An 11725-nucleotide genomic window follows, 5' to 3' on the forward strand; every position below is an offset into this window, starting at 1 on the left:
CACATTGAGGAACTTCATGTTCATGTTTCATCTTCAAAACAGAAAATGAAAAAAATTGAGAAAATTGGATCAGAGTGTTTAATTCTCTTGAGCAAAAAAGCTAAAAATAACTAACTTCCCAGACATGACATTCATTCAAGAAGGAACATTGAAAAAAATTGGCCAGAAACATGCCAATTATAGAAGCAGAGGACCAAATTAGTGCTTTAAAAGAACATTTTGGTGCCTAACTCTAAACAATAAAAGCTGATTTGGTGCATTAACATCCATAGAAAGTAGTATTGAAAATTAAATAACAGTGATGTGCTAATTTTCTAAATCAAACATCTCCTTATTGGCTGACTCTCTAGGTCTGAGACGTATAGCTACAAGTTGTACCCGAACCTGGCAGGAAAAAGTGCAAACCTGTGGAGATAAATACAACTAAATACACACCACAACAAGTAGTACCACTCTAAAAGTGCAACATCTTTTCTTGTTGGCTCATTTCCACGCCGCTCACAGCGTATGTTTGACGGCGGACATGAACTCGTCTCGCTTCTTCTGCAGGCTGCGCTGAATCTCTTCCACCTGACGGTCGCGCTGCTCGGCATCCTGCAGAATTTGCTGCCAAGGGGACAGAGACTTCCATTATTGCACCTTGGCGTAAATTTAAAATGGCCGCTTCATGGCGAGTCATTAAACTGGTCACGAGCAGTGACGAAAACTCAAATGTTTGGCAATTAACTTAAGTTTATTGTCAAATTAAACAAAAATATAATCACTGATAGGGATATAGTGTACCTGTATGAGTCGGTCCCTCTTCTCCAGACTGTCTCTCAACTTCCTGCCGGCCATCTCTCCATCCTCTCGTTGGTTGTGTCGCATTCTCTCCGCCTCCTTCCTGCGCTGCTCTTCGTTTCGCAGCGCCCGCCTGGTGTCAGTCAGCCGAGCGGTCAGAGCCGTCGTCGTCCGGTCGTAGCTCTCCTGCTGACTCTGTTCATCAAATTACGATTAAAACCCACGCAGATGACATCATCGTTTTCGTAAGGACTCCGTTTCTCGCACCTGAACGACGTTCTGATACTCCTGCAGGGCGGCGGTGAGCTTGGTGACCTCCTGGAACAAGGTGGCGCTCTGTGACTCTCGTTCCTCCAACATGGCCGCCAGGCGACTCTGCTTTTCTCGGAGCTGGGAGGCCAGGGATGCTTCGGCCCCGCCCCCCTCCAAGCCTTGGCCAATGACAGAGTCAGACAGAGCCTAGGAGAATGTAAAATGGTCGCTAGTTAATGATTATAGGAGGTACAATATGACTCAGAAACAATTGTGTTATCTTACATCTAGTAGAAAACAAACCATGTAAATTTTATATAAAAAAAATCTCAATCCTAACAAAAGGTCCTCATCCCTTTTGCCTTCACGTAGTAATCCATTTTCATATTAATCAGCAGTGTACACATTACCTTTAATTATTAAAAATATTTAAAAATATATATACACGTGAGAATAAAAAAAAAAAAAAAAAAAAGCAATGGTATAATTATTCCATCATAAATTTTTAAATATAAATAAACAAATGCATTAATATTTTATTTTTCCCATGTTTTTTTCATTTATTTCTATTAATTATATAATAAATACATATTTCATTTATGGGAGAAAATGATGTGGGTTGGAACTAATGTAAAATAATCACTTACATATTTATGCTATAAATAAAGAAAACTGATTTTTTTTTTGTTGTACTTTATTTACCATTTAAATTTAATTTTCTTGCATTTATTTTGTCAATATAAAAGAAGTTAAGACATATCAAACAAAAGAAATGCACTTAGTTTATATTTTTAAGGTTTAGATTTTATTTACAACAATTCATCAAAAAAACTTGACTATCATCAATCAGTGAATGTTAATAAAATAATTAGATATTTTAAAATGTAAATCAACAAACTTCTTGCATTTATTTTATCAGTATGAAAGAAGTTAAAGGAAATAACAAACAAAAGAAATGCACTTAAAGTTTATTTTCTTCTTATTATTTTTTTAGGTTTGGATTTTATTTACAATCATCAAAAAACTTGACTTATCAATCAGTGAATGTTAATAAAAATAATTAAATATTTTTAAAAAGTAAAATCAACAAACATACGTACAACTAAGCTACTATAAATAAAATTAGCTTTATTCATACTACTTTTTTCTTTTTCTTTTTTTTTTGTCCACCTGTACCTGAATATCTTTCATACAGCTCTCCAGCTCCACCTTGAGGACGCGGATCACTTCTTCCTTCTCGTGCATGGTGGCCGCAAGGGCCCGGTCCCTCTGCTTCCACACCTCCCTCTCCTTCTCCAACTCCTGCAGGAGGCGCTGTTTCTCACCCAGGGCCGCGCGCAGATCCTTGCAGGGACAACGCACATGGCTATTAATTAACATGGACAAAGCTTGAACAATGAAACGCAAACTCTTCCCCAGCGTTTCAAAGAATGAGCATACGTCTATGATGTCCTGGTTGCACTGGAGCACCATGTTGAGTGTCTCCAGGTCTTTTTCACGGTCTGCTGCCGCCTTTTTCAAGGAAGTCACCTCTTCCTCAAGATGCCTTCCTTTCTCGGCCAACTCGCGCAGCAAACTCTCCATGGCAACCTGTGTGAAGATTACAGCAAATAGACACATACAGTGTAATATGTGTCATGAGTGTGTGCTTACGCAGTATTTTTAATTACTATTAGTGCCAAGGAAATGATTTCTACTTTTATCAACACACGAACCATGAAGTTTGCCTAAAATGGCTGCTTAACAAAAGGGCTTACTTCGTGTTCAGTTACAGGCATAGGATCTTGTAGGGCTGTGCAATTAACTCATTTGCTTCCAAAAACATATAAATACGTTCTATTTTAAATGTTTTAAGTGTCCCAAAGATGTATTTATACGTTTGTTTGTTGTTGTTTTTTTATGCTAGAGCATACAGAAGGCTTTGATGCAGCCTCTCAACTGGAAAGAACGGTTGCAGAAATGGTAGTTGTTACACAAACGGCCAACAGGTGGCAGCAGAGCAAAAGAGATCAACCAGGGCCATGTTGAAAAAAACCCTCTATTACTGTGAATAATGATAAGATTTAGCTATATTCTAATGCTAATTTGTGCAAAACGGAAAAAGATAGAAGTACACTTTTTTTTCCTGACGAAAGAAGAGACTTTAATCTTTCTTTTGGTAGATTCCATGTTTTTATAGCAATAGAACAATATTCTGTGGGCCTTGCAAAATTGGTCAAAATCCAGTAAAACAGCCGGGAGCGAAGGGGATTGTTTCTGTGATAATTTGCTGGGAGTGAATGAGTTAATCCAAATTCACTTGCAATTTCAATTATTACAATCCACAATTACAAAATCAGCATAATCGCACAAAAAAAAAAAAAATTATCAAGACAATTTAATTCTGAGCTGTTTAAATTTATACATTTGCACCTTTTTTAATTTTTAAAATAACTAATATGATTTTTAAAAAATCATCCAAAATAAACTTGCATAATTACGACGGCGTATTAAGGGCTACGTAGAAATATACCGGTATATATTTTTTTAGAGGGCGGGGGCAATATGACGAAAAAAAAAAGTGGAAATTTGCCACTTTTTTTTCTCATATTAAAAAGTGACAAATTTGCCACTTTTTTTCTCGTCATATTGCCCCCACCCTCTAAAAAAATATATATTTCTACGTGGCCCTAATACGCCGTCGTACATAATTACATTGTTTCAAAGAATTTTATTTGTCGTTTAAACACTTTGTTTTGTACCAAAAAATAAATTATCGTCTATAATCATGATTTCAATTATTTCCAGAATAATCGTGATTAATATTTTTTTCATAATCGAGCAGCCCTAGTTCCTTGTGAATTTTTCCATCTGCTTTCCACATTCTGTTATGGTAGACTTGCCCACCAACAATCATTTCTTGTTGATCTGTGAAGCTTATGTTTTTTTTTTTTAACTTTCCCAAGTGCAAGCCCTATATTTGCCCAAAATGGAACCTTCAAACAAAAATGTCAGCCTTCACGTGATTTTTACGTGACATATTGACACCTTCTTATAATAATCGCCCAAGCCATTTCTTTCAGGAAACACAAAAAAATTAACCATTTGGATAATGAGATGATTTAGGCAGAAAAAAATAAGAGGGTAGCAATAAAGATAATTCTACTCAGTTTTGTGTCCATCAAAGAAAATCGTGATGGGGGCTGTTTTTATTTATTTATTCATTCACTTTTCCATGAATCATCAAAGTGATTCTGCCCAAAATGTTTTCTTCAAACCAAAATGGCTTCTTCCAGTTCAATTTCAGGCATGGCTACTTGAGATTTTTCTTATGAGTGATGTTCAATATTTATCCATCAGGTTCACTAACCTTGTTGTCATTGACAATTTCTTTCAGGTTCTCGCTGAGTTTGTTGGCAACCTCGTCTGCTAACTGGCTTTTTCCTCCACCCTCGACACACATTCTTCTGATCGCATTCATGCACTCCTGGGGACAATGAGAGCACACAAAAACACAAAATGAGGAACGTGATAAACAAATCAGGCTGTCGACATGCTGGGGCCATCTATGCTTGTGCAGTATACCATCATTATATAGTTCATATAGTGGAATAAGCTCCACTGAAATATCAAGCTTATAGTAGATAAGCAATGATTCTCTTTTGCTATTTAATAACAGAAATACTTCAAATGTTCCACCATGTAGGAAGAGGCTGGCGGGCACAGAGACAAACAACATTCCAGAGAGCTTAGCGTTTGTCTGTCTGTTTGTCTGTCCTCATCATCTCTCACCTGGATGAGCCGATCCCGACTGTGCAGGGAGCGAGCAAGGCCGGGCAGCAGGGAGGCGCCGTCCTCCTCACGCACAATCTAAAGGGAACCAAAATAACAATATTTAAGTTCAAATCGAGGACATGGTTTTGAAATTAGGGTTTTGAAGCTAATAATAGAGATTCAGGTCACCATTGGGGTTTCAAACCATGATCAGGGTACCGACACCCTCTCATTATGTGATGATCAGGATCTCTGCGTGAAAGAGTTCACATTTACATGCTACTTTGGCTTTTTACATCTTTTTAAATAGAAAATAAAGAAATTCATGAAGTTGCAAATGTGCATGCAAACTAGAGTGCTTATGTAACGCGTTTAAACATGTTCGTTTCCATTCACACGCGTTCCTTATGACTTTTTTTTTCTCTTTTCTTTCTAACTGACAGTCGCAGATAATCTATTGTCTCGGTGATAATCAGCCCAGGGCAAACTCGACTAGTCTGCCAGGATTCCACTCAGTGTGTATGTGTGTTCTGCATCTATAAATGAGCAAAAAAGGGCGCTGCACCTTTCTAAAGGCAAAAAACACACAGTGCCCACACCTTTCATTCCTTTATATTGTGTACTTGTGTCAACAACACACTAACAGGGCGGCTGCTGTGTTGTATAATAGCCTGCCACTCAATTGAGGACACCTGCCTGATCTTAAGACGTAGAAATATGCATTGTAATGTATACGGTTAGAATGTTGCCGTACCTAATGAAGTGTCCATTTCATACATAGATTATGCAACTGACACTTGAAACTGATTTGAAAGCAGTATCAGGCTTTTAAACCAAATTTAGTGTTTCAAACAAAGGCTAGAGTTTAAATTTGGGTTGGAATCAGGATTAGTTGAAGTTAGGGTTCATAATTACTGTGAAGCCTGTGTTGTATAGTTTCAAATAAGGGTTAGATTTTCAAATTAAGATTTGAATCAAGCATTAGGGTTTCAAATGAATGTTTCGATCATGTTTGAGGTTTCTAATTAGGGCTTCAAGAAAAGATTAGAGTAAAACCTGGGATAATGTTTCAAACCTGGATTACGGTTTCAAATTAGGGTTTTCAATCTGGATTAAACCTCCAAAATTGGGTTTCAAGCCTAGGTTAAGGTTTCAAATTGGTTAGGGTTTCAAATAAGGGTTTAAAACCTGGATTTAGGTTTCAAGTCTTAGTGTTCGAAAGCCTGTTTAGGTTTCAAGTCTTAGTGTTCGAAAGCCTGGATTTAGGTTTCAAGCCTTAGTTTTCGAAAGCCTGAATTTAGGTTTCAAGCAAATGTTCGGCTCTGAAATGAGGCTTTCAAGCCTAAATTAAGGTTTCAAATAACTGGTCAATCCTGTATTAAGGTTTCAAGTTGTTGTTAGGGTTTCAAAATAAGAGTTCGAAACTTTGGCTGTCAAGCAAATGATTTCAATCCTGAGTTAGGGCTTCAAAACAGTATTAAATATTTATATTAGGGTTTCAAAGCGGAAATTAAAACCTTTATTATAGGTGCTTACATGCTCCCAGTCCTTGATACCATCATCCTGGGGTGTTCTGGGTTCGAGCTGGGCCTCGAGGGACCTGACGCGAGACTCAGCCTGGTCTAGCTGTCCTCGCAGATGCCTGATCACTTGGTGGAGCCTACGAGAGGTGCTCTGCTTGGACAAATAATTCCGTGTTTAAACAGACGGGCAATTGCGAAGTTGTCCAACTAGCGCACAACAGCTCGACTGTTCCAGGAGGTTACAAACTGTGTCAATATTTAATGTTGAAGAAGAGTTGCAATCATCTCAGAAAAACACTTGAACTTATGACACTTTGCCTACATTCAGAAAGAGAAACACCTTTTAATAAGTTACAAAACTTTTCTTTGACGTTCCATAATTTTTCTCTAAAGAATTTAATCTTAAAAAGCTACTCAGTGAATTACCTCCGCCAAGCAGGGACAAACTGACTTGACCCACCTGCTGATGCAGCGGCAGGAACTCATCAATCATCTCCATCAGAACATCATCATCCTCCTTTTCTTCTCCGTTGCGGTGATCTCCATTCTCCCCAAAACTCAGGCTCCTGTTCACCACAGGGGACGTCATCTCACTAGAACTTCTCCTCTTGCTCCTCCCGACCAGGACGGGAATCTTGCTCCCGGCCGGAGAGCGGACTGGCCTCCCTCCCAGATGCCGGAGCACCCTGAGGAGTGATGATGCGACTGATTGGTCGCCGGGGGAGTCGAACGGATCGCAGTCATCCAGGGAGTCCAGAGACTGGACGGATTGCGTCCTCAGGGATAAGGTGGAGGCTGCCAATGAGGCGGGGCTGGAGCAGGTGGATGGGATTCTGTGCCAGTGGAGCGGCATGCTCTGGGATTTATCCCGGGACAGAGGCAGGGGAGAGAAGGCCTGGTACGGCATTCGGCGAGGAACTCCGCACACTGACTCGTAATCGGAGTCGGACACTCGCAAAGAGTCGCAGCCTTCGCAGTTTTGACCCTTTCGGCACCTTTTACCTGCAGTGCGCACAAACGAACAAATAGGATTTAGGATTTCAAGATGGGGTTAGGGCTTTAATTAGGGTCTCTACTCTAGACGTGTTTAGGGTTTAAAATTAGGGTTAGCATATCAAACTAGAGATTTAGGCTACAGCTAGGTTCTCAAACAGGAGTTAGGGTATGAAATTACACTAGAGTTTGAAATTACGGTTTTAGGCCAGGGTTAGAACTACAAATTATGATTTCACGATAGTAAGTACAGGGAGTCCTCGAGTTAAGGTGCACTCGACCTAAGGCGTTTCGACTTTACAACGATTACGCCCGGTCCACCATTTTGGCTCCTCGTCCGCCATATAGCCCACTGTTTTCCCCTCGTCCGCTATTCAGCTTTTAGCTAGTTCTTGTGCACTTGTGGGAGTATCTTTGGCTTTTTCGCCCTCTTTTTTTCCCCACATCATGGCCCCAAAGAAGAACACTACGTCTTCTGCCAGTGTTGGTCCAGCCAAAAGAAAAGCAATTACCATGGAAACGAAGCTAAACATCATAAAAAGATCGCACAAAGGACACCGACAATCGGCAAACACTTTGGCTTCAGTCAGACAGCATCTTATTTTTTTCATTTTAATGTATTTTAGATTTTTAATGCAAATTATTTTGACATAAATATTGATTTCAATGGGGAAATTCGATTTAAGTCGAAATTCGGGTTACATCGCTAGAGTAGGAATGCAACTACGACATAATTCGAGGACTCCCTGTACTTGTCTTAGTGTTTCAAGACAAAGTTGAGGTTTCAGAAATTAGTAACTACAATAGTGCAAAAGTCCATTTAGGAAGTTGAAGCACTGCAAGAAGTTAAATGTTTAAAATTGGGGTTTCATGCAAGAGTAATGTTTCAAATTCGGGTTTTAAAATGGGGTTGGGGATTCAAATTATTGTTTCAACACAAGGTTAGGGTTTCAAATTAGGGCTTCAAATTAGGTTCAGGTCTCATATTGGGGTTTTAAATCAGGATTGGGTTTTCAAAATTGGCTGTGGTTTCAAATTAGGTTTTCAAACTAGGATTGGGGTTTCAAATTAAGGCTTCAAGCTTGGGGCATGGTTTCAAATAAAGGTAAAAGTTTCACATTTCAGTTAAGATTTCAAACAAGGCTTTGGAGCAAGAAATAGGGTTTCAATCCAAAATGTCACTTTTAAAGCCTGTTACCTGTTCGTATAAAGTAAGGACAAGTGTCCCACTTTTCTGACCAGCACTCATACTCGGCCAGAGCCATGTTGTCCTTCAGCATGTCCCTGTAGTCTTCTTTGTCCTCGTCTCCGCCCGCCTCCTCATCCTGGGGGTGCCTGTGGACGTAGTTGCTTCGCACCCAACGCCGGATGCTGTCTCGCTCCTGAGTCAGCTTGTTGAGCCTCTCCGTGGACAGCGCCTTCACCCTGGCGATGACTGTGTCAAATCTGAAGACGCGCTCCAGGACGCCGCTGCACTTGCCACACACGAACTCTCCGCGGCCCGCGCTGCGATGGACCGGCCTGCCCAGGATGTGCGTCAGAACTGACAGGAGGTCCAACGATTTGGATGGAGAGTTGAGGGACAGCTGGGACTTGGACAGGGAAGATGACGAGACAAGGGAGGACATGCTGCCTGTGGGGGTCACATACACGCTGTCATTCAACTGACCTAAATTGAAAGGAAGAAGGGGAAAAAAAAACTCACCCCAGGGACTGCTTGGCGAAGACGCTGACATGCTTCCTCCTCTCAGGGACCTTGTGGGCGTCTGAGGCTGACTAGACTTCTTGTGCTGGCCCCCAAACAGCCAACGCCTTTGGTTACCTTGAAGAACTCCTCCACATATCACACACAAGTCATTTGGACCTCGGGACGACATCCTGGCAACCGCTGTAAATACACAAAAGACTCTCATGATTTGGCTCCTCGAGTTATGCTCATCCAAAACATCTAACATTCAGATGATTTTTTAAACAAAACAATAACAATGGTATTTTGAAAATTGATTAATTGTTGAGACCTTGTTTTACTTAAAAACGTCCATATCATCAGAATTTCAGCTTTTCAACAGCCATGAAATAAACGCAAACACATTCGTGCGTTGATATGCAGCGATAATTGGTACAGACAGCACATTCTTTAATGAGTAACTCAAAGTAATTTACGAATTCTTTGAAAAGATAGCAAATCGAGAGACGGAAGTGACTAACGGCATTTCAAAATAAGAACGGAAGTAGCATCTTTACGTAGAGTTCAGGTTTGATCAATAAAAGCTAAAGACTGACGAAACACCTTATTCCCCCTTCAGAGTCACGAGTTGTTGTCTCAGCTAATGTTCACAAACACCCTCATGACGCGACACGTCGACTTTTGGCCACGCGGACAGTCAGTGAAGTGTCCATCAAGTCAACTTTTCCCCTTCACGCTGTGGAAACTTGGTCGACCGGGCACTTAAGCCCACACCGTTACTTGTACCGCTTTAAATATATTTTCTTTAAACTTCAAGTGCAGATATAATCGCACATTTAAACCGACTTAGATGGTCAAACAAACCTTTGACAGAAAACAGCTGTCAAGTGACGGCAGTCCCGCTTCTTCCGAGAGTACCTGAATGCACCGTGTGCGCGACAAACTAGAGCCACGTCGTTACCTTTACAAGACAAGTTCCTGTTCAACAAACCTACCTTTACCTTTAAAGCTGAGGCACGCTTCGGTTGGACTGGGAAAAGTCCACTAGACAAAGAAGCGTCTTCACCCCGAGTGACTTATTAAACGAAGAGCAGCCATAAAACTTGCAGCCTCCCAGTGGAGAGAGAGAAAAAAAAAAAATCTCCACCACTGCTTTGAGTGAAGCTCGACTCACAGCGCCGTGGAGGAGGAGAGGTGGTGGGTGTCACCTTGTGATTACGTCACCATGCCTACCTGTGGGAGGTTCGTGCCAACGAAGGGGTTACGATATTGACTCCTTCATTTATTTACAATATTTTATGCCTTGAACATAATGTTAAACCCGGGTTTAAGATGGGCATAAAAGTTTTCCCCCTCCAAAATAAATTCAAATAAAAGCGAAAATGTCAAGCCCCCGAATGTGACGTCACTGATTGACATAGCTCGGCTCCGTGTTTAGTTTTCATTAATATCCGCTAGGCGGCAGTAAGGTCGTGATTGGTTATTGCCTGTAAATGGCGCCTGGTTATCTGTCTGTCTGTCTATCTATCTAGCTATCTATCTATCTATCTATCTATCTAAAACTAAAGGTGTCGTGTAACCTGCCAACATATCGATTGGTGGGAAAACAAATCATCTTTGAAGCATAGGCTAAAGAAGATGGGAAATCAAACAGATACTGTTTGTAAATGGGCTTTTAGTATTATCATTCAATTACTAGTCCAACAGTAAGAAAACATCATTGTTTTCTTCCTGTAAAAAAAGTCACATAGAGCAAAATGTAACATGTTTACAACATTCTAAAATCCTCAAATACACATTTAGGAAGAATCACTGTTGAATTTTTATATACAAGGAATTACATCACTGATTGTTTTTTTTTCTTAATAAAAAAAATGCAAGGAATACTGACAGGTGATAGAACAACAGACATTTTCCTTCTCTTCTCCTTTTCACTGCAATATCATCAATGCATCCATTGATTGCTGGATGTTTATCTCCTATGGAAAGCCATTTGAGCTTGTATTCCATATCTTACTTAGGCCCTGAATTGGCCTACTAGTGAGGACAAATAGCATATTAGTACCTAAAACTGGACCTAAAACTACCTATAAAAGATATGAAATAAATTCTCAAACATCTTATAGTACTCCTCTCTCCGTTCAAGTGAGCCACTTCTCGATGCAGTCAGTGAACACGGTGAAGTTAGAGTGCCAGCGTATGTGTTTGACCCCAGGGCGGAGACACATTGATAGGTCGCCACGAGCGCTCAGCGTCTTCAGTCCGAAGGTGTCATTCCTGTAAAACTGTTCACAGGTAAAGAAATTCACTTTGAGGGGCAAATTCAATTGCAAAATGGGAAAAGACACAAAACATTCAAACACAATGAACCCTTTTTCAAAGTGAAGAGAATCATATGCTATGCCTTACAAAATATTATTCCATACTATTATTTTTCATGTCTATTAATATTGAGTCTAAATAGGTTTGGTGCTCAAAAAGTGCAGTCCACATCATTTGTTTCATGAAAAATGAAACGTTAATGTGATCAAGCCACAGATTTCTTTGCATTATTGCATATTGTTGTACTCTGACTTGTGACTTGCACTTATGTATACGCCACCCTTGTTTGTTAGAATTTTCTGTACAAGCAGATGTGAAGGATGGGGTCAGGCAGGGAACAGTGAAATGAAACTCCAAAGTCAAAGCACCGGGTACCTCTTGGTTCCTCATTTCCACAACATGCTCTTTGCTGTCA

At 40.2% G+C, this 11725-nt stretch overlaps 2 protein-coding genes across 5 annotated transcripts in view; both read right to left on the bottom strand.

The window, feature by feature from the left end:
• Positions 1-64: 64 nt before the first annotated feature.
• LOC144023072 (uncharacterized) lies at positions 65-10521 on the bottom strand. Of its 4 annotated transcripts, none has more exons than XM_077528366.1 (12): positions 9990-10521; positions 9007-9189; positions 8500-8934; positions 6769-7310; positions 6322-6459; positions 4804-4881; positions 4382-4498; positions 2473-2622; positions 2209-2376; positions 1048-1239; positions 784-975; positions 65-606 (listed from the first exon to the last, which is right to left on the bottom strand). In XM_077528366.1, the coding sequence occupies exons 2-12, from the start codon at positions 9176-9178 to the stop codon at positions 499-501; spliced, it is 2292 nt and encodes a 763-aa protein (XP_077384492.1). In that variant the 5' UTR covers positions 9179-9189; positions 9990-10521; the 3' UTR covers positions 65-498. The 4 variants fall into 4 exon arrangements, with proteins under 4 accessions (XP_077384492.1, XP_077384491.1, XP_077384494.1 ...); XM_077528365.1 differs by having other exon boundaries at positions 9984-10521; XM_077528368.1 differs by lacking the exon at positions 9990-10521 and adding an exon at positions 9853-9932.
• Positions 10522-10797: 276 nt separating this feature from the next.
• The window catches only part of LOC144023074 (lysosomal thioesterase PPT2-like), a 5272-nt gene continuing 4344 nt past the window's right edge, over positions 10798-11725 (bottom strand). The window contains exons 7-8 of the mRNA XM_077528371.1: positions 11686-11725; positions 10798-11273 (exon numbers count right to left, since the gene is read on the bottom strand). The exon at positions 11686-11725 is cut by the window's right edge and continues 15 nt beyond it. Of these exons, the coding sequence (XP_077384497.1) occupies positions 11130-11273; positions 11686-11725 (184 nt within the window). The 3' untranslated portion in view covers positions 10798-11129. The remainder of the gene's footprint in view (positions 11274-11685) is intronic.

This window comes from Festucalex cinctus, chromosome 7, assembly GCF_051991245.1.
Source record: "Festucalex cinctus isolate MCC-2025b chromosome 7, RoL_Fcin_1.0, whole genome shotgun sequence".
NCBI classification, from domain to species: Eukaryota; Metazoa; Chordata; class Actinopteri; order Syngnathiformes; family Syngnathidae; genus Festucalex; species Festucalex cinctus.

Excerpts from the sequence above, each read along its gene's own strand:
- LOC144023072 (XM_077528366.1), bottom strand. The coding sequence starts at position 9,178 with ATGTCGTCCCGAGGTCCAAATGACTTGTGTGTGATATGTGGAGGAGTT. Across the intron at positions 7,311-8,499 it reads TCCTTACTTTATACGAACAG|GTAAAAGGTGCCGAAAGGGT; the intron begins GTAACAGGCTTT and ends TGCGCACTGCAG. Across the intron at positions 2,377-2,472 it reads GCAACCAGGACATCATAGAC|GATCTGCGCGCGGCCCTGGG; the intron begins GTATGCTCATTC and ends TGTCCCTGCAAG.